The 21,958-nt window shown below is 36.9% G+C and overlaps 3 protein-coding genes and 1 non-coding gene across 5 annotated transcripts; 3 read left to right on the forward strand and 1 right to left on the reverse strand.

The window, feature by feature from the left end:
* Nucleotides 1-6,177: 6,177 nt before the first annotated feature.
* LOC102615744 (protein ABCI7, chloroplastic) lies at nucleotides 6,178-11,611 on the forward strand. The gene is made up of 3 exons (XM_006485372.3): nucleotides 6,178-7,286; nucleotides 10,217-10,476; nucleotides 10,756-11,611. Exons 1-3 carry the CDS (start codon nucleotides 6,405-6,407, stop codon nucleotides 11,072-11,074), a joined length of 1,461 nt encoding a protein of 486 aa, XP_006485435.1. The 5' UTR covers nucleotides 6,178-6,404; the 3' UTR covers nucleotides 11,075-11,611.
* Nucleotides 11,483-11,614, forward strand: LOC112499088 (U6atac minor spliceosomal RNA). Its single transcript, XR_003066614.1, has one exon. It is a non-coding gene; the product is annotated as a U6atac minor spliceosomal RNA (small nuclear RNA).
* A 1,454-nt stretch (nucleotides 11,615-13,068) lies between these two features.
* LOC102615437 (pentatricopeptide repeat-containing protein At5g46580, chloroplastic) lies at nucleotides 13,069-15,609 on the forward strand. Its single transcript, XM_006485371.4, has one exon. It carries the CDS (start codon nucleotides 13,154-13,156, stop codon nucleotides 15,344-15,346), a length of 2,193 nt encoding a protein of 730 aa, XP_006485434.1. The 5' UTR covers nucleotides 13,069-13,153; the 3' UTR covers nucleotides 15,347-15,609.
* Nucleotides 14,809-21,720, reverse strand: LOC102615163 (protein phosphatase 2C 29). Of its 2 annotated transcripts, XM_025100626.2 has the most exons (5): nucleotides 19,526-21,720; nucleotides 17,584-17,697; nucleotides 16,643-16,907; nucleotides 16,180-16,331; nucleotides 14,809-15,387 (listed from the first exon to the last, which is right to left on the reverse strand). In XM_025100626.2, the coding sequence occupies exons 1-4, from the start codon at nucleotides 21,398-21,400 to the stop codon at nucleotides 16,207-16,209; spliced, it is 2,379 nt and encodes a 792-aa protein (XP_024956394.1). In that variant the 5' UTR covers nucleotides 21,401-21,720; the 3' UTR covers nucleotides 14,809-15,387; nucleotides 16,180-16,206. The 2 variants fall into 2 exon arrangements, with proteins under 2 accessions (XP_024956394.1, XP_006485433.1); XM_006485370.4 differs by lacking the exon at nucleotides 14,809-15,387 and having other exon boundaries at nucleotides 15,645-16,331; nucleotides 19,526-21,719.
* Nucleotides 21,721-21,958: the final 238 nt, after the last annotated feature.

A 21,958-nucleotide genomic window follows, 5' to 3' on the forward strand; every position in this document is an offset into this window, starting at 1 on the left:
ACTACATCAAAATAATAATTTATTTCAAATGTATGAAAAATAATTTGAACTTTAAAACTTAATCATTCTTAATCGTATTTATTATCATTAAAATCATTAAAATTATTATTATGGATATATTCATGTTAACAATTTATAAATTAATGGGATATTATCATTTTCCCACCAAAGATATTCTGACACATCATGTCAGTACCATGGTTTGTTAAAACTATCATTTTACCACCAAACGTTTAAACTGTTAGTATTTTCCCACCATTCCGTTAAAACTCAGTTAATAGTTAACGGAAAATTCTTAAAAGGTCAATTTTACCCCTAGAGCGTAAAAGACGATTTTTCCCTTTAAGAATGAACAGCAGCAAGTGATGATTAAATTACAAAAATAACCCCAAAAGTAGCCGTTACATTCAAATAACGGCTACTTTTATGCTTATAAAAGCTACTGCTGGTTGCCATTTCAACCAGCAACCAGCAACCCCAAATCAAAGGCCAATAACCCCATTTGAGCACCAACAACCCAGCTGAAAAAGAAAGAAAATGGCAACCCAACAACTCAATTTTTAACGCACAACTACAAGCCACAGTAAACATTTCAATACCACTGCACCAGCAAGCCCAAGCCATTTTTAAACACCAGCAAACTCATTTTATTACTAGCAATCAGGTCATTTCAACCCCAACTAGCAACCCCATTTCAGCCCCAGTAACCTAGAAAATGACATGCCCAGCTCAAAGATAGCAAAACCAAACATACTTTATCATTCAAAGACAGCAACAATAAGCCACTGTAAACACTACATTTCATCCAAGCTCAAAAAATCCAGGTCTTCTTAATCTTCACTCAAAACCAAACATAGTTTCAGCCTTCATACACATAAATTCAAACAAAACAATGGCCTCCAGTAGTAACTTAAGTGTTAATACTAGGGTTCGAGCTAAGAAACATGCTGAAGTTACTTGCTACCCTAAATATTGCAATTGTGGAGTGCATGCATGTGTGATGGTATCTACAACCTCGGAAAACCCTAATAAACTCTTTTGGACATGCAGGTTTAAAAAGTGTAATTTTTGGCAATGGGCAGCAAAAGAAGATATGGAAATGCGTAACATTACATCCAGTCATGGCATGAACCTAAATGAAGATGTGATGAAAATAAGTGAACGACTACGATGCATTGAAGCGAAACTGAAATTGGTCATAGTTTTTATTTGTGGCATTGTAATAGGCTTATTTATGAGGAAGTCATGTAATAAACATGAAAAGTAATGCAACTGGAAAGTAATCAATCAATCATTGTAGCTGAAGATGTAATGAAGCATTATAGTTTAAGATGTAATGCAACTGGAAAGTAATCAAAACAGTTTGTGGATTCCAAAAACATAACAGCAACTTAATATCCAACTATTATAAAGTTTGTGCATCCAAAATACATAACAGCAACTTAATGCACTAATATAAAGTTTGTGCATCTAAAATACATAACAGCAACTTAATGCACTAATATAAAGTTTTGTGCATCTAAAATACATAACAGCACCTTAATGGTAATATTTCATACAGCATCTAATATCTGTGAAGCTTGTGAGCCTTGAGTTGGATTCGGGGAAACATTATCAGCTTCATATTGGCCTGGACAAAAAAATTATTACCTCATTATCTAAGACCAACAATAGCTATTTGCAGACATCAAACATTAATTTGAAACAATAACATACCTCTGTTACGTCCTCTTACTCCATCGCCTCTTGCTCTTGCTCTATTACCCCGTTGGCCCCTTCGGCCTCTATTCCCTCCTCTTCCTCTATTACCAGTACCTCATCTTCCTCTATGAGCAATAAAGCTCTCTTGTGAACCACCTACAACCTATTTAAATTGAAATATATAAATAATCAAATCATCAATATTTATAACAAACTAAAAATTACTCAATGAATAACAATAAACGAATTACCACTTTCTTTGTCCTCTTTGAAGTACGTGCTGCATTAGAACTTTCTCTCGACCCACTAACTCCCTATTTAAAATTACATAGATAACAATAAAAAATTAATTTCAATACACATAAAAACAATTAAAACATTAGGTTCAGTGGCTATTACCTGCTAGGCTCTTAATTCTCTTGCTATCGATGGCCTTAATGGACATTTCCTGACATTGTGGTTCATCCCACCACAAAAGGAGCAGCAGATATAAAATGATCTGTTTTTTTTTTTATTGGCTCAGTGGCTGCCCTTTTCCTTGACTTTTTTGGTCTTCCAATCTTCTTGGTAATCTCAGGTGGAAAGAGCTTGGGCCTATCACAAGGGTCCCATGTAACTTTGTCAGGAATTGGCTTGAACATCACTGCATATGTGTTCAAGTACGCCTCTTTGCTGAAGTATTTTGGTAGATACTCTGTTGCCGTGTGTCTAGCATGACTAATTGCTGCCATAGCATGAGTACAGGGGATTCCAGCTAGGTCCCAATAGCCACAATCACAGGACCTGCTCATGAGATCGACAATGAACCTCCTTGCTGGATAATAACCCTTGTCTTTAACCTAACAAAAATTACATAATGATTAAATAATAATTATAAGGTTGAGGAAAAAAATTGATTAACCTAACAAAAATTACATAATGATTAAATAATTATTATAAGGTTGAGGAAAAAAAATTGATTAACCTAACAAACATTCAAGTTCAGGAAAAAAATAATTATAAGGAACATGAGTTAGAATTATACTTGAAAGTGAAGATCCCCAGAAGCCATTACATTCATCTTGCTTCTACATTCATATGCAGCATCCAATTCTTTTTTCAATCTAGGTGGAATGTTGGTCTAAGATTATGCTTCTTTTTTCCTTTCTGTGAAGAGTGTCATGAATATGCATCTAATTTCTTCAAGCATGGTCAAGCAAGGCTTCTCTCTGTGGGGTAATATCCAACTATTAAAACACTCTGAAGTGTTGTTAGTTGTATGGTCTACCTTACAATTCTTGTCATACTCATGTCTTGACCAAGTAAACCCAGTAAGCTCAGTCTCCAGCCACTGCCATGCCTCTAACTTCTCTTTTTTGAGCTTTTCCATTGCAATAGCGTAATCAAACTTGTTAGTGCTACTGACAGCCCTCCAAAACAGATTTCTCAAACTAACACCAGGATGTTCTTTGCAGAAGTTAGCATATATGTGCCTAGCACATGGTCTGTGATATGCAGTAGGCCATGTTATCTCAATGGCCCCCAACAAACCCTTTTGCCTATCTGAGCAAAATGTAATCTGCTCCAAGCCATTATCAAAATACGAATGCAGAATTTCTAAAAACCACGACCAGGTTTCAGTATTCTCTATCTCACACACTGCTAATGCTAATGGGACCATTCCATTATTAGCATCCATACCCACAGCGGCTAATATAACTCCACCATATTTTGATTTCAAGTGACACCCATCCAACCCGATATATGGCCTGCAGCCATTGTTAAGGGCATTTTTTTGAGCTGGAAATGCCATAAAGAATCTCTGAAACAGCACTTTCTCAGGCCTAGTTACAGCATCACAAAGCACTATACAAATTGCACCAGGATCATACTTGTGAATCACTGCAGCATATTGAAACAAATCTTCGTATCCCCTCGCATGATCTCCATTAATGTCTTTTCTTGCCCTCTCTCTAGCCCTATATAGTTTTAAATCTCATATCCGCACACCATAAGTCTCCAACATAAACTCACGAAGAACATAAATCTTCACATAAGGATCTACAGTAACTTTGCTCTTAATTTTCTCTGCTATCCATTTACTGTTCACAGCCACTGACTTTCCAGTCTGTCTACATTCATGCTTCTTTTGCAACTCTTTGATTGCAAATCCACCATTGCCCCTTATTTTACCTCCCATCACATACCATGGACACTCACTAATCTTGCATTTTTCGTAAAATCTCCTAGGCTCATTGTACACCTATGTAATTTCAAAGCCTTTATCCACCATCACTTCACCTAACACATATCTAAAATGCTCAACATCATCAAACACATCTCCTAACCTCAGCCTATGTTTACCATTACGCCCTGGCTTATATGCATGCACTTCAATGTAATCCTCCAGCTGAGTGGTACCCAAATCATAATCTGAATATGATGTGTCTGCTAACAGCTGAGGATCTACTTCAGCTGTTTCATCGTCAGAACTAGAACCCCTAGCATCATCCATAATATCTGCACCATTATCTTTATTTTGGTCATCGTCATTAGCATCATCATCATCAGTGTCATCTATACGAGTCCCATCAGTTGAATATTCCTCATCAACATCATCATCCTCATGTCCATCATTCTCATTCAGCTCTGTTGGTGGCCCTTGTGTGCCTCCAGTCCTAGGTGGTGGTTCATTTCCACCATCATTCACCCATGTAATTTGCTCTGCAGATAACTGCACTCCACAGTTATGTAGCATCGCTTGTAACACCCCACAAAGCGGTAAATCAGGACGTAGGGTTGGCAAAATTGTGGCTTCAAACACTGCCACTTCCATTGAATCATGTGCAGCGAACTGAGCCTACAAGACTGCCTCATAATCTACAATAATCGAAAGTTTGTTCCTTGGGTTGGTAACCGATAACTGCACACTTTCAGGAGTCGTCAACCCATGCTCCCTGGTAATCTTCAATGCTTTATTCTTCATCTGCTGCAGGGTATATTCTTCAGGTTCAATCAACCTTATACGATGTCTTTCACCTTTGTAAAGTAAATGTAGTTGTAATGGTAACATCATCTATAAGATTAAAAACGAGGAAACATTTTGAATAACTGAAATTACAGCATAACTCAAAGCAATTTAATTAGGTAAAAAGTAATGAAAAATAACTAAAATTATGGCCAACAACCAAAATTTCAACAAAACGGCAAATGCATGTAAGCTTGATGGTTACAAATAAAAAATTAATTAACAGTAAGCAAAAATTAATTAACAGTAGGCAACTAATAATCCTAATCTATTAAATTCAAGTGCTAATCACAACTCAAAGCAATTTAATTAGGTAAAAAGTAACGAACAATAACCAAAATTATGCCCAATAACCAAAATTACAGCAAAATGGCAAATGCATGTAAGCTTGATGATTACAAATAAAATGGCAAAAATTCATTAACAATAACCAAGTAGTAATCCTACTTACAATGGACAGAGTAGAAGACAGTAGAGATGGAAGAACACTGCTGCGAGAGAGTGAGAGAGATATGCGTCGGTTACAATGAGCAAGAGAGGGCAGAGATGGAAGAAGAATCGAGAGAGAGGGGGGTTGATTTCGATTTCTAGGGCTCCATGTCCAAATTGCCCGCTTTCTTTACAATTGCAAAACGCAATGTTTTCGCCTCACGTGATATGTCCAAACTACCCTTATGACGTCAGCATAATTTTTATTCAGTTAACGGAATGGTGGAAAAATGCTAACAGTTTAAACATTTAGTGGTAAAATGATAATTTTACCAAACTATGGTACTGACATGATGTGTCAGAATACCTTTAGTGGAAAAATGATAATATCCCTAAATTAATATAAAAATCTCCAACATACAATAAAAATTATAAATCTTAAAGTCTCATAAAAGAAAAACACACGCACACAGCTTCTGCACATCCTTTATTCCAATTATCTTTTTTTCCCATTTAAATGTCTATTGTCTTAATTTTCCCAAAAAAATAATAATGTAGCATTAAAATAAATTATCTATCCACGAATTCTGGTCCAAACGACATTTGCATGGATGAACATGTTGCATGCAACCTACACTTGCAGGTCAGTTTCTCGCTTTTTCAATTGATTTACCTGTTACGCATATGCACCGAATTTAGGTCATGTTCGATTGTAGGAAAAGAGAGAGAGGTGAGAAAAAAAAGAGTGGAGGAGAAAGAAAAAGAGAAGAAAATAATGGAGAGTTTAATTTTTTTTATTAAATTTAAGATAAAATTAAAAAAAATTAATTTTATAATTTTTTATCTTTTTTTTTTATAGAATTTTATAATTTTTTATCTGGACAAACATGTGTTAAAGTTTTGATGACTGGCTGATGACCTGTATGTCAGGTTACCACCTCCCTTCAACGTGTATCAATATTAGCCCTGGAATAATATTTGACGGTCAATTTGGTAAAAGACAAATTATAGGGGTATGGAATCACCGTCGCAACGTAGCCCTCCCCTATTTTTATTTTTCTAATGAGATATTCAACTATGGCGAGCGTAGGAAATAGCAAACCTCTGTGATGTCAAAGCACGACTCCTTTTAACCAGAACGAGAACTGTAGACACAAACTCGAAACCGAGTCTCAAACTGTCTGGTCACAACAACAACACACTTCATCCAGATCCCAATCTATGTATAATCTAATCTATTAACAGCAAACACCATCATCATTCATCAATGTCTGCACTTTCATTCTCACCACATCTTCACATAAACATAAACAGAAACCCCAAACTCACTCCAAAACGAAGAGCTAAACCCAACAAGATCAGAGTTTCACTGCAAACAACTTTTCCACAAGCCACCTTTTCAGACCCTTTTGTGATCCAGTTAGCAGAGTCCCTTGAAGACTCTCTCCCCTCATCATCATCATCTTTACCGCAGCCTTTGCCTCTCCAGAAACTTCGAGACTCTTCCTCACAAACCCTCCTGTCAACCCCTTGGCCTTCTCGCAAAGATGAACCTTTTCGCTTCACTGACACTTCAATGATCAAAAGCTCCCAAATTCAACCCATTACTCGTCCTTCTTCTTCATTGGATGTTTCAACCGATGCCCAGTTCCCTAGTCTTGTTCTTATTGATGGGTTTATCCAAAATTCCGCTTTGAATTTGTCAAATTTACCTGACGGGGTCTATGTTGGCAGCTTATTAGGTGTATCTGATGGGATTATGAAGAGGGTTAGTGATTTTATAAGTGAATTTCAATGTGGTGATTTGTTTTGGTCAATTAATGGGATGGGGGCTCCTGATTTAGGGGTTATTTATGTTCCGGCAGGCTGTAAGGTAGAGAATCCCATTTATTTGAAGTACTTATCAGTTGAAGGTGGAAATGTGGATTCGAAAAAGTTACCCATATCGAATCCTAGGGTGGTTGTGTTGGTGGAGGAGGGAGGAGAGGTCGGTATAATTGAAGAGTTCGTTGGCAAAGAGGGTAATGACTGTTATTGGGCTAATTCAGTTTTGGAGGTGGTGATTGGAAAAGGGGGAAAGGTTAGGCATTCTTATTTGCAGAATCAGTCTTTGAATGCCGCTCATATCAAGTGGACTGCTGTGAGGCAGGTAAATTCTTGTTCCTAATGCTGTCCTTTTAGTTTGTAGAAGGCTTTTAAAAGTGAGTTTATTGTGCTTCCTCATGGTTGAAACTTTGGTGAATTTCGTTATGTTTAATTGAGCAATGAACATGAAACAGATAATTTTGTGATTAATGTCTGTCTAATACCTGCTTTATAAAGTTTAATGGTAACTGTATGGGTGCTAGTAGGTTTAACTGGTAAAGTCTCTTGTAGCATTATTGCTCGGTGGGAGGGGATCGGGTTAGAATGCTATTCACATTGGTGAGGAAGGGATTTGGCTACCATCATGCTACTAATATAATAAAAAAAGAGTTTAATGGTTACCATATGTTGACTTTGAGAGGATTCAATGTTCGGCTTTACCTAGCGCTACAGCATTCGTCCATGAGTATCTATTACTTGCTTTGCTCCATTCATTTAAACTAGATATAAGATGAAATCAAAGCTTTTTTTTTTTTTTTACCCTCTACTGACAGCAATATTACCTGTTCGATGTTTTTACGCCTAGCACCATTTCTAATCTTGCAATCAGGTTTTGCTTTTCTACCATATATCTTCTCTTCTATAAACCTTTAAATTTCTTGGTACCTCTTTGTCTGGTGTTTATGGGTTTTCATACCTTGTAAAGACTTTAGATGACAATTTCTTTGCCTAAGTGACTTAATAATAACAGATTTGATTAGAATTGTTGGTTTAGAATGAGAAATTGGGCTTTCTTTACTACTGCAAAATCGTTTGTGACTATGTTGCCATCCTAAATATCAACCAAACCGATTGAGCGGTAGCAAGTTGTTTCTTCTTTGCTCAACTTTATTGTGGATTCTACTGCACAATCTGTGTACATGTAGTTTCAGTTTTGTCGCTTGGAAAAGTTGCTGATTCTTTTAGTAATGATCAGTGGTGATGTGTTTAGTAAATAATAGCAATTTTGTGACATGACTGCATACCTGTTGTACATCCACCATTGCTATCATTGAGTCATTATCCTTCACTTTTGATTTTTTAATTAAATGTACAAACCAGACTGATTGTTGTTTGAGTTTTCTAGTCATCTGTTCAAGTACACTGTAGCAGTTCTATATCGACTCTTAAGTTGTTTCTTTGTCTTGTAGCGGTTAGGTCATTGGTTCATCCAATTAAGAGAGTTGACCGCTCTGTAAGTTAAGGATTTTAGAGAAAAGATTTCCAAGATGTCCATTTTAGATCGAAACTTTATACGCATCTATTTATGTTAAGTAATGAATAACCTGTAGAAGATTGGATTTTTATGAGGTAATCGTCGCACTATAATGGAGATTGTTTTAGAGAAAAGAACTAAATGGATATACATGGGGAGAGAGAGTAGTATCATAGTCTATTCTCTATCCAAAGAAAATTTGAAGGACAATAGCCTTACATAATGTGTTTGTATTTCGGTTTACCTTCCTGCTAGATGTTTAATATCCTTTGCTGAGGGGCAGTCTTCTTGGATGTTACTTATCCAATTTCTTTTTTCCTTTTCTTTTTCCTTCCTTTTGCTGCATGAGTTATGGTTTAGAAGTTGTTGATATCTAATAAATCAGAACTTAATAACTGATTTAAAATACTGATAAATTTTTTCTCTTCTAATTGTTAGAACTATTGTTTGGATCCGTACCTACCCACTTAAGCTTTCAGGTCAAATAGTATCTTGACATGGTGTCAAAGCTAGTGTTTATCATGATCTCTTGTATTTAAACAACCCACCCCCAAAAAACAGCCAAAAAATAAATAAATGATTGAATTTGTCTCTATTTCTGTCTTCTATCTCTTTTGGGTTTGGTTTCTGTCTTCTGTCTTTCTTGGGCTTGGCCCAGTGACAAGCTGGTTGGGTTTCCATGTTGCGAGCTAGTGTTAGAGCTTAATAAAATTGTTCAAGCCTTCACCTGCCAGCTTAAGCTTTCAAATCAAGCAGAAATTTAACACTAAAATTTGGAGTCTTTTCTTATTTGCATGTCGTAGAAACATATTCCTAGTTTCTATATCTGCTTGGTTTTTGTTAATGGTAGTGTTTTAATGAGAACAAAAATTTGCGGTATGTCATTTATTTTGCCTGGTCAAGAATGATAACTTTCCGTCTCTATGTAGAAATGTTTTGAAGTTTTCCAGGGTAACTTTTGGAGTCTCAAATGTTTTCTTATTTAAGTTTTTCAGGAAATATTAGTGAGTAATTTAGAACTCTGGTTTTATTACTTGAAATTGACAATTTTATTTGAGATGGATATTAGATGTGACTGGGAAAAAATGTTCTTGTTCTTCAAAACCCACCTTTTGATATTATTAAAAAAAAAAAAAAAAAACCCACACATGCAGTGATGGTTTGCACTTATACTTGTATACGTGCGTTTACATAATTGTGACAGGTAGCCTTTTGCTTGAATCTCACCCATCGTATTAATAAATTTATATTGAGGAGGGGCTTTAAAATTAGGTCAAGGGGTATCCTGAGAGTAGAAAAGCATTGGCAGACATGGTTGAAGCATTTGAATCTTATTGTTTTGCAGGTTTAGACCCCGCATCAAGGGGAATCATTGATGCGTACTTTTTCTTTTGTGAAATTGTAAAAACGTAGGCAACTTTGTTTAATTGATTCTAAGAATCAATTTTACAAACTGATAACTTTCTCAACAGAGTATTTGTATTTTTTGAATTAGTGGAGTAATTTGCTATTGATACTTTAATTGGAGTTTCATTGACTCCATTTTGTTGGTCAAGGCTGATTTTAATAGGTTGTCAATGAACGGTGAAATTTTCACCTTGTCATAGAGATCTAGGAGAACCACACAGCCTCAGCGCTTAATTTTTCTAGATTAATTCTTCAAACCATATTGTGCACTATCTATGTACTGTGAATTGATTGAGCAAGCAAATTATTCATCAATCTGTTTTTCTTTGCAGGAAACAGCTAGTGGTTATGAGCTTGTAGAGGTAAGTACTGGTGGAAAATTGAGCAGGCACAATGTCCATGTTCAACAATTAGGCCCTGATACAGAGACAGAGTTATCTTCATTTCATTTGTTGGTCTCTGATCAAACACAAGATCTTCATAGTAGGCTAGTGTTGGACCATCCACGAGGCTATTGTCGACAGCTTCACAAGTGTATTGTGGCTCATTCGCTAGGACAAGCTGTTTTTGATGGGAACGTAAAGGTTAACAGGTAACTGTGTCACATCCAATCGTAATACCTGGTAGCATTATTTGCATTACATGCCATTATATGTCCCCGTTCAAAATCATCAGGTATACAAATCACATTGTTCCATTATCAGAGTCCCTTTTTTTCTACGCAATTTTTCTAGACTACTAGTTTCTCCAACGATACATGTTGAAAATTGATGCTAAATTAAATAGCTAGCGAAGTTGTAGAGGTGAAAAAAAAATGTGTTGAATAGGCATGCATCTGGACTCTGAATCGATATATCTTTTGTGCATGCAGATATGCACAGCAAACAGATGCTGGACAACTAACAAGAAGTCTCCTCCTTGAACCCCGTGCAACTGTAAATGTCAAACCCAATCTTCAAATTATTGCCGACGATGTGAAGTGCTCACACGGAGCTGCAATAAGTGATCTAGAAGAAAGCCAACTCTTTTACTTTCAGGCGCGGGGCATTGACTTAGAGACAGCAAGGAAAGCTCTTGTTTTTTCATTTGGAGCTGAGGTGATCGAACGGTTTCCTTACCCTTCTATTCGAAACCAAGTCGTGAGTCATGTCAAAAATTTGATGGGAACTACTGATGTTAGTTTCTCGTAGTCAGGGTTTATAGATGGTGTGCATATTCTGTTTTTGTTGTGCCCTACACATTATATTATACGATCAATTTTTATTTTTTTTAATATCAGAATAATAATATTATTGTTTAGAAAGAAACGAGTTGTTCTTTTCTGAATACAAACAATATGGCATCTATGCTTCTGATTCTGTTCGTTTTAAGGTGTGTCTATTTTGAAAGAGAAAAGCGTTTGGTTGATTTGAAATCTAGGACCTTTAGATGCAGACATGGGATGCAGGGATCCAAGTATCCAACAATGAAAAACAGGGAAACGAGAATGGCTTTAAGAGAATGTCAGTGGGGTACATTGATAGCTAGGTTAATATCCCACATCGTCAAAAAGACAAACTTGATATCATTATAAAAGGCCATTAAAATACTTCGCATTTGTGTTCGTGAAAAGGAGAGATGGTTGGCATCTCCCCTGACAGGGACGGGAACTGTCTTTGGACATTTCTTGTTTCCCACACATCCGGTTAAGGCTACCCACCTTAAAGGTGGATCTTATACCAATTTTTTTTTTAAAAAAAAATAATAATCATTCCAACTTTTCTTTTGGAAAAAAAAAAATCATTATTCATTCTAACGCAACATTACGTAATTCTAATACAACATTACATAATGTTTTGATTTATTCACCTTCAAGATAGATCTCATAACCCAATTTTCTTTTAAAAGAAAAAGAGTTAAAAAAAAAAAAAAAAAGAAACTCATTTACCTTGCTTGAGAATGAGAAAATGTAATGTTTTGACCTACCCACCTTTAAGGTGAATCTCATAATCTAATTTTCTTTTTGAAACAAAGAGTTAAAAAAAAACTCATTTATGTTTTTTTTTTTTGGAAAAAAAAAAACTCATTTATGTTTTTTTTTTTGGAAAAAAAAAACTCATTTATGTTTTTTTTTTTGAAAAAAAAAAACCTTTTTTTTTTTTTTTTTTGGAAAAAAAAAAACTCCTTTTTTTTTTTTTTTTTGGAAAAAAAAAAACTCATTTATGTTTTTTTTTTTGGAAAAAAAAAACTCATTTATGTTTTTTTTTTTGGAAAAAAAAAAACTCATTCACCTTACTTGAGAATGGGTAGAAAATATGTTTTGATTTATTCACCTAATTTTCTTTTTGAAACAAAGAGTTAAAAAAAACTCATTTATGTTTTTTTTTTGGGGGGAAAAAAAAACTCATTCACCTTACTTGAGAATGGGTAGAAAATATGTTTTGATTTATTCACCTTCAAGATGGATCTCATAACCCAATTTTCTTTTTAAAAAAATAGTTAAAAAAAAAAAGAAGAAGAAGAAGAATAAACTCATTTACCTTACTTCAGAATGAGAAAATGTAATGTTTTCACCTACCACCTTTAAGATGAATCTCATAATCCAATTTTCTTTTTGAAACAAAGAGTTAAAAAAAACCTCATTTATAGAATGAGAAGAAAATTAATTCTAATTACATCACATTACTTAATGTTTTGATCTTTAAGGTGGATAGCCCAATTTTTTCTGAAAAAAAGAAAAGAAAAAAAGAGTAAAAAAACGCATTCGCCTTTCTTTAGAATGAGTAGATAACTAACTCATTCTAAAGCAACATCACTTAATGTTTTGATTTTGAATAAGGATAGTAAAATACAAGTCCGGATTCAGATATGGCAATGTTCGAATTTGATCTAGACATATTCTTTAAACACTTGATCAGATTTTTTATTCAAATTTAAAAAGTCCAAATTTTATATTTTATAATATTATATCTATATCAATTTATTTTATATTTTTATATTTTTTAAATTCTATTTTAATGAAATTGAGAATGAAAATATAAAATTTAGATATTTAAAATTTTAAATATATGTAATAGGTGGATTAAATAAATGATAATTATTTAAAATAATATTTATCTCATAATTTTTTTAATAAAATCTAAGTTCAGGCCGGACTCTGAACCTTTAAGTGATGCCAAAACTGACCAGGCCTGGCTCATCCCAAGCCGCTCCTGGCCGGGTGGGTATCTTCGACGTCCTGGGGACCAGGTCACCAAATATATCCAAAACCATTTCTTCTTACTAGTGTGATGTGTGTGCGCGCGTATATCCAAAAGACGAATAGATATTTCTCAACTTCCCTCGCTCTAATGGCTGCATCTCTCTCTACAGCTCTGGATGTCCATTTGAGCATACCAAAATCAGACACGAAGAGGCCCATTTTCTTGACCAAACCTACTCAAAGAAGCCACCCAATCAAAATTAACATATCTTGCAACTCAAAGTCTTCTGAGAACGTGGCAGCAGAATCTCCAAACCCCGAAACCAAAACCCTATCTTTATCCGAGCAGCTCAAGCCTCTTTCTTCAACGACACTCTCACCAACCAAGAATGACCGAACCCCTCTGTTATCCAAGCCAAAGTCAACGTGGGTCAACCCCACCAAGCCCAGAAGGTCTGTGCTTTCACTGCAAAGACAAAAGCGCTCTACATACTCCTACAATCCTCGGGTCAGAGACCTTAAACTCTTTGCAAGAAAGCTCAATGACTGTGACAACACTGAAGAAGCTTTCTTACGTGCTATAACTGAAATCCCACATCAACCCACCAGAGAAAATGCGCTCTTAATACTCAACAGCTTGAAGTTTTGGCAGAAGAGCTATTTTTTCTTCAATTGGATCAAGTCCCAGAACTTGTTTCCCATGGAAACTATATTCTATAATGTTACTATGAAGTCTTTGAGGTTTGGGAGACAGTTTCAACTCATTGAGCAGCTTGCTAATGAAATGGTAAGCAATGAAATTGAGCTTGATAACATTACTTATTCTACTATTATCACTTGTGCTAAGAGGTGCAATCTTTTTGATGAGGCTATAGAATGGTTTGAGAGAATGTACAAGACCGGTTTAATGCCTGATGAAGTTACATATTCTGCTATTTTAGATGTTTATGCTAAATCTGGTAAAGTTGAGGAAGTGTTGAGTTTGTATGAGCGAGGGGTGGCTAGTGGCTGGAAACCTGACCCCATTGCATTTTCTGTGTTGGGGAAGATGTTTGGTGAATCCGGGGATTATGATGGAATTAGGTATGTTTTGCAAGAGATGAAATCCTTAGGGGTGCAGCCTAATCTGGTTGTATACAATACTTTATTAGAGGCAATGGGCAAGGCAGGGAAGCCTGGCTTGGCTAGGAGCTTATTTGATGAAATGGTGGAATCAGGTTTAACTCCAGATGAGAAAACATTAACTGCCCTTATCAAGATTTATGGCAAAGCCAGGTGGGCTAAAGATGCTTTAGAATTATGGGAGCGAATGAGGGAAAATAAGTGGCCGATGGATTTCATTTTGTATAATACATTGTTGAATATGTGCGCAGATATTGGATTAGTGGAGGAGGCAGAGAGGCTTTTTGAGGACATGAAGCTATCTGAGTATTGTAAGCCAGATAGTTATAGCTATACAGCAATGTTGAATATATATGGGAGTGGAGGGAACGTTGATAAGGCAATCGAATTGTTCGAAGAAATGTCCAAACTGGGAGTTGCTGTCAATGTTATGGGTTGTACTTGTTTGATTCAGTGCTTGGGTAAGGCTAGGAGGATTGATGATTTGGTTAGAGTCTTTGGTGTCTCAATTGATAGAGGAGTTAAACCGGACGATAGACTTTGTGGGTGTTTACTATCTGTAGTGTCTCTTTGTGTGACGAGTGAAGATGTTGATAAGGTTATTACATGTCTGCAGCAAGCTAATCCGAAGTTGGTTGCCTTTCTGAAATTAATTGAAGATAATTGTACTGGCTTTGAGAACATTAAAGAGGAGTTTAGGAATGTTATCAAGGACACTGAAGTTGATGCTAGAAGACCCTTCTGTAATTGCTTGATTGATATTTGTCGAAATAGAAATCTCAATGAGAGAGCACACGAGCTGCTTTATTTGGGAACCTTATATGGCTTGTACCCTGGTTTACATAACAAAACTCTGGATGAATGGAGTCTTGACGTCAGGTCACTATCTGTCGGTGCAGCTCAGACAGCCCTTGAAGAGTGGATGTGGACTTTGGCCAAAATTGTTCGGCGTGAAGAAGTGTTGCCGCAGTTATTTTTGGCTGAAACAGGCACTGGAACTCACAAATTCTCGCAAGGTTTGGCGACAGCCTTTGCTTCACACGTAAACAAACTTGCTGCACCATTTAGGCAAAGTGAAGGGAAAGCTGGTTGTTTTGTGGCAACCAGAGAAGATTTAGTTTCATGGGTGCAAGCAAGACGCTCATCTATTACAGCCTAAAATAGGAAGCTAATTCTTCACCACTGCCTAAATGTTTGTACCTGCAAGTTTAATTTGTTATATTAGCTTTAGGGAATAGCAAGAAATATTGAAGTTTCCATTGTTCCTTTTGAAAATGCTTTTGGGTAATTGAGATTTATCATAGTTGTTTTGGCAGTCAATAGTTATTTGGATGTTGCTTTGTTACAATTTATTGTCAAGAATCAATTATGAATTTTGTAATGCTGAGATCAGTTTTTCATAATAGTAATGAGATTTGTAAATGGTTGAAAGCGGAAATGATTTTTATGCAAGGATCTCAAAATGAAATTCACTTCAACTCTGTAAACCGCATAGGTGGAAAATCCACCTTCAAAATTACAAAGATTCTCACCATTTGACAAGGCAATGGTCAAGTTCAGTAAGTATGACTCTGTACCCCCACCAAACTAAAAATGCTAGTTTTTTCTTTTTCATTTTGTTCCTCCACCCCCCCCCCCCCCTTTTTTTTTTTACCTGACTTAAATAACAATTAAAAAACAGAAGGCTCCTAAAAATCTAAAGAGCCTCTATCTATGGAAATTCTAAAAGTCTAAAAGAAAAAGGTTTAAATAAAAGAAATAGAAAACTGTTTTTATATCCTATGTGTCCTAATGAGCATTTCCCAGGTACCCTTCCCACTTTCTTTAATCCTGAATAGAAGTTTCAGGCCTCTCTACTCAACCCTTTGATGACTACCTAACACTAGTTCAGCCTGTGTCTTTTGGATTCCCCCCTATTCACTGTAAGACACTTATCGAACCCACCAAAAATAGATCAAGTTCAAAATTCGTAAACAATTTGCAGAAACTGACTTGAGAGTTGCAACTCTTGTGCACTTGCTAAAGGTACTTTCCTGACGACTTCCAAATTCTTCCTTCAAGAGATATCACCATAACAGTGACATCATCATGGTATTTTCTGCGATCTCCTTGAGGGATGTCAAGTAATTCATGAAGATCCATCCCTGCAGACAACCAAATCAGAATTATAATCGGCAAACTATATGAATAACTAAAATCAAGTGAAAAGCTGAGTAACTATGGTAATCATTTAAAAACTTGTGACGTACTGATCTTGTTAGTGATACTACGAGCATAACTCATGAAGGTACACATGTTAATGTAGAAGAAAATTTAACAACAAAATTATGACAGCATGTGAAGATTAGAAAGAACTGACAGAGCTCATTATTATTTACTCAGAAAAGTGCATTACCTTTCATGAGTTAATTATTAAGTAAATAAATAAAATTGCAGAGAAGAAAAAATATTTTACCAGCTCTCTTTGCTGCGTGGAGAAGCAGCTCCTCTATTAGGTGCTGTGCAGGGTCACCGTCTGGAAATTTCTCCATGAAACTCTCCACAAGAGAAACTACTTCCTGATTGGTCAGATACTGATATAAGCCATCAGATGAGAGGACCAAAAATTGATCTCTTGGACAGAGCCTAAGGTGACAAAGAGAAGGTGTGCAGGATATGTATGGAGCTGTACCAATGTACTCATTTCGAAACATTTCCAATAATGTATCATTCAACTTGGGCTGCACCAAGATGCCATCATATTATTATCAGAGTTCAAAACACATTACATCCAAAAAGAATGACATGTACAAAACTTAATCAAGCGTAACAAACACAGGCATAAAGCTTATGGTGGCCTTGTTAAAGAGCAAGTAGCCACTAGTCACATCTGACCCTAACAAATGCAAAATGAATTGTAATGCAATTAAGTAGTTTACATGATACATCAGGTACACAAATCAAACAATAAATGAGCAAAGCAAAAGCATGCCTTGTACGACTTGTTAAAGACCGACTAATTAAGAGCCAAAGATGTAAACAGGCTTACTGAAGAACAATGAAACCATCAAAAAAGAAAAGAAACACTGAAGTATATATCTTGAAAGAATTTTAGTTAGGAAAAAGCATGTAGAAGGTTACATTTGTATGTCTAAGCAGAACTTAATCTTTATTAATATTATTTTGGTGTCATTTTATAAGAAAAATAAAGGATTATTTCCCTTTTTACAATGAAGATGAGTATACAATGCTTTACTAGAACACCGCACAAAAGCATTTAATAAAAAATAAATAATAATAATAGTCTTATGTCACCAGTCCACACACACCACCAGTCAGTTGTACCTTTCATTAACCACAATTGCCATTTATTATAAATCTTTAAGGCAGAGTTACAACAAAGCACATTTAACAAACCTTTTTAAGAAATCCTGCTCCAAATGCTCTTGTAACCTTAAGACGTCCTTTCACTCTATCATTGACAATGCATTGGCTGTCATCAGGGTGTTCATTCTTGATTCTTATGATTTCCTGCACAATTTGAACAAAGAAAAGTTCTTAGCAAATGGGCATCACCACCCATCAATAACATCATCCTACAGTGAGTTAAAGGTGCCAATCATCATAATTAAGGGGCAGAAAAAGAAAAAGATAAAGACACCACCAAACAGAATCGACTATTTAGCATTAACTACGCAGAAAATATACACGCAGGTGCAACTATGCATTAGTTGTCAAACAATATATTTGCAGCTTGGTCTGAAGGCATCAATTATGCATGTGGTTGTCAAAGAATATATTTGTGGCTTGATCTGACGGCATCAATATGTTAAGTCAAAACATACAATGAACTTCAGCTGCCACCAGAAGGAGAGCATATCTATCCTGAGATCAGCAGAATGTACAGTCTGACTCAATAATGAAAATAATGCCAGGAAAACTATTCTTTGTCTCATCTTTTTTTTTTCCCCTTTTTATTTTCTTTTTCTTTTTATTATTATTATTAATTTTTTTTTTTTTTTGGGGTGCTGAATCTCACCTAATCACAAACATACATGTCAACATAGACTTATCATAGCAAAATCATTTCACTGGGTACTTTGATCAACATGTGACTGAAATATGACAGTATATTTTATACGTTGAACTTACTGAACTGACTGGCACATCATCTGACATCAGATCATGTATTAAATTAAAAAATACCCCACAATGTAAGAATGTCAACATGAAAAAATAGTATGATATGACCATAGCTATGGGTAAGTCTGGGCGCAGCCCTTATTGTAGCTTCACCTGATTGCATGCATAACCAGAGAGAAGTGCAACATATCTTTGGCATTGCCTCAGGAGTCAATCAGTCAAAAGTAAATATCCTCATTCGTTAATTAAATCCTAATTATGCCCCCAAGAGCATGGTCGGGTTGGTAACAGCATGAAGCTTGTAGCCGCTGACCACCCGGGTTTGATCCTTAGGGGTAGCAAGGGGGAAAAATAAAAAACCTATTTGGGGTTTGCCCACCCCCCTTACTTAAAAAAGATTAAATGCTAATTATAAAATCAGTCATTGTATTTTGGACAATTAAATTTGCTCTGCCAAATACCATCAATGTTTTAGACTGGTGTACATAAGTGATGAAAGATAGCAAATGCAGGTCAAATAGACAAATAGTCATTCACTTTAAAACTTCTAAAAACCTAACATTTGCTCAGCACTGAATTCCAAGCATAAGAGGAATCAACATCTCCAAGCAGCTGATTGGACAGGCCAATAAACCAGTAGGTATCTGAGGACAATATCCCAAATAAACCAGTAACCAGTACCTAACAGTTATGAAGTGGTCCAACTTTTTCACAGAAAATGTATTGAAGGCATACAAGTTTTTCGTGGCTGGAGGTTCTTAAAAATTCTTTCTAAGCTAATTTTGTATTATATATATCTTGGAGCTATTAATCAAAGAATAAAGTTTATAAAGACGAAGAAGAAGAGCAACTTAATCGCGAAGGATTAGGTATAGAAAATTGTTGAAATCAGTATTTTCCCAACAATTTTGAGATCCAACAGTTTCGAGGCCAAAGAAAAAAAGGTTTGTATGCATGCAAACCTCAAGGTCAGACACATTTAGCTTCTAAAGCAGCCTCCCACCCCCCCTCCCTCCCCCCCCCCCCCCCTCTCAAAAAAAAAAAAAACTTTGGCCAGTCAACTTCTACCGATATACAGTGCAACCACTTTGTTACTAATCTAACCAGCCAAACTGATAAGTTACTATACTGTAATAAAGCCAATGAGATATGAGGATTTCAATATATGCACTGCAGAATAAGGAAATGAATTAGCACTAACATACTCAATACTTACTTCTTCAATGCTAGTGCTGTGATCAGTCGAAAGCTGCACTGCAGTCAATTTCATTGCCTGAGCAGGAGCTTCATCTGCCGCTACCTTACCTCCCCTTTCACCCAATGTCACTGATGACTCCTCAACTATACCATCCATACTTGACCCAGTGTCCACTTGTCCCTTCATCCACCCACTACCTCGAACTGCCTCTGGCTGATATTGTGCCACAATTGCCCTACTATCACCTACATTCATCACATACACATCCTCATCCCTCATCAACACAACTAGCAAGCAGGAACCCATCAAAGCCAGCTCTGGATTTGTATCAAGCACCTTTTCTGTCATATCCAAGTAAGCGAGCTCAGTCAAATCTAGAGCCCGTGACAATGCCCTTAAAACCAATTCATGGTCAACCGGACCAACTCTTCGCTTCTTCCCACTCTGTACAATCCTCTCTTCTACTCTATTCTCCTCTACCTCAACCTTCTCTTTCTCCTCCAATCCAAATTTCCATGGAAACAAAGACCTCCTCCCTTGACTAGACTCCTTATGTTTGGTTAACAACCCTTGTTTCAACTTTGACAATAACAGCCATCTCCTACTCACAGCTGACCCGGCTTTGTTGACACTGATGGCATCATCCACGGAAAATGCAAACCTCTCTGATCCAGAGAGATCAAGGCCATCTTCTTGATCATCCTCCGCCAAAAACTCCCATAACCTTCTTCTCCTAGTCTCTGTTTTCTCCGATTCAAAAGTCACTCTTTTGGCTCTCTCTTTGTCTTCCAATTCATTTTCACTAATTAAGACTGATGGGTCATTTTTAATTTCAATTTCCTGAGTATTATCATTTTCATTAACACTAACAGTAACATTATTAACTGTTTCATCTGGCTCTTCAACATCCCAAAATAAACCTTTTAACTCATTATAAACAGCTCTATAAAGATTACCCATCAAAAATTCGGGCGCATCAGGGCCATTGAAGCCGTCATAAATGCCAACAAACAACCACCCGTGTTCTTCCGACACCACCACGTGCACGCGATCCTCACCGGCCTTACCCAGCGCCCACTGCACGTTATTATCATTTTCCCTCTCGTTTTTTGCCACGTCAGCATCATCATCTTCCACGTTGTTGTTGCTGTTGTTGTTATTGTCTTTCCGACTGACGAAATTCAGCACCGGTACCACCCACGGCCGTTTCTTATCGTGAAAGGCTTTCCGTATTCCTGACATCCCCAAAATGCCCCTCTTTTTCTTCCTTTTTACGTAAAGGCCGCCGAGCGGAGCTGAAAAATGGACGCGGCCGCCGCCTGGTTCCGAGGCAGCGTTTTGGTCGAGTGGGCCCGACAATGCGCCTAGCGGGCCAGAAAGAAAGAAAGGCCCCCGCTCCGACGCATCGTAAGCACCGCCACGTGGCACCGGTTGGAGGGGCATGGCGCTAAACGACGACGTGCCCTCAAAGCCACTTACATTCACGATGCTGCTCTTGACACCGTAACCACCAGCACACGTAGGCTCAGTGGCATCGTCGTAGATATTGTCAAGCTGAAGGACAGTCCTGGGAGTAGCGGTGTTGGCACTGACGGAAGCTCCAGAAATGGCCCTGAACCCGGTTTCCGGCTGCAGACCGCGCGGCCCGGGACCGGCCCGGCTCGGAGAGAACCGGAGCGACTGGGAAGGAGAGACAAAGCGATCGGAGGGAGTTGGAGAGAGGAAGCGGTTGGATGATCTGACGTAGCAGAAAGAGTGACCCAGAGTTTCATCCAACGGCTCAGATGAGGTGAAGATCAGGTCCGGCTGTTGCTGGGTTTGGTCCGGTTGGGTCCGGTTCGTATGGTTAACCGGTTTGAAGCAAGGGAAGAGGGAAGAGAGTCCACTTCCCATCACATTTGATATTTCACAGCTTCGTTTCAGCTTTGTTTTTTTTTTTTTTAATCTTTTTCTTTTCCTGCTTGGCAGCTGAGAAAATTTAACTTATAAGTTTCTGGCGAAGTAAGAAAAAAGAAAAATTAAAAAGTTAACGAACAAAGAAAAGAGAGAGAGACTGGAGAGAGTATTTTATATTTGAACTTGGAGTAGACTTATTTATATTGACAAAGAGAGAGAGAGAGATTGTTTTTGTTGCTTTTGTTTTTGTTATTTTTTTATTTTTTTATTTTTTCCTCCAAATGCTATCTCTTTGTTTTCAGTTTGTGTGCAGTTGGTTGCTGGCTCTTGGTTGACGGTTACACCTGGCGTTTAGCAGCAGCGGAGGAGGTTTACTACGGAGGGTGGATGGTTGCCACGTCAGATGCCAGCTCAGAGTTCGTGGGTCCTCTTAAGACTTTTTGCAATTTAATTGCCATTTTTGGAATTTCGTCTTCAAAATGACAAGGAAGTCCTCTGTGTGTGAGGGGGGTGGCTTTTGGGACTGAGGAATAATAGAGCAGTAGGGTCAAAGTG

Source organism: Citrus sinensis, chromosome 4 (genome assembly GCF_022201045.2).
Source record: "Citrus sinensis cultivar Valencia sweet orange chromosome 4, DVS_A1.0, whole genome shotgun sequence".
NCBI lineage: Eukaryota > Viridiplantae > Streptophyta > Magnoliopsida > Sapindales > Rutaceae > Citrus > Citrus sinensis.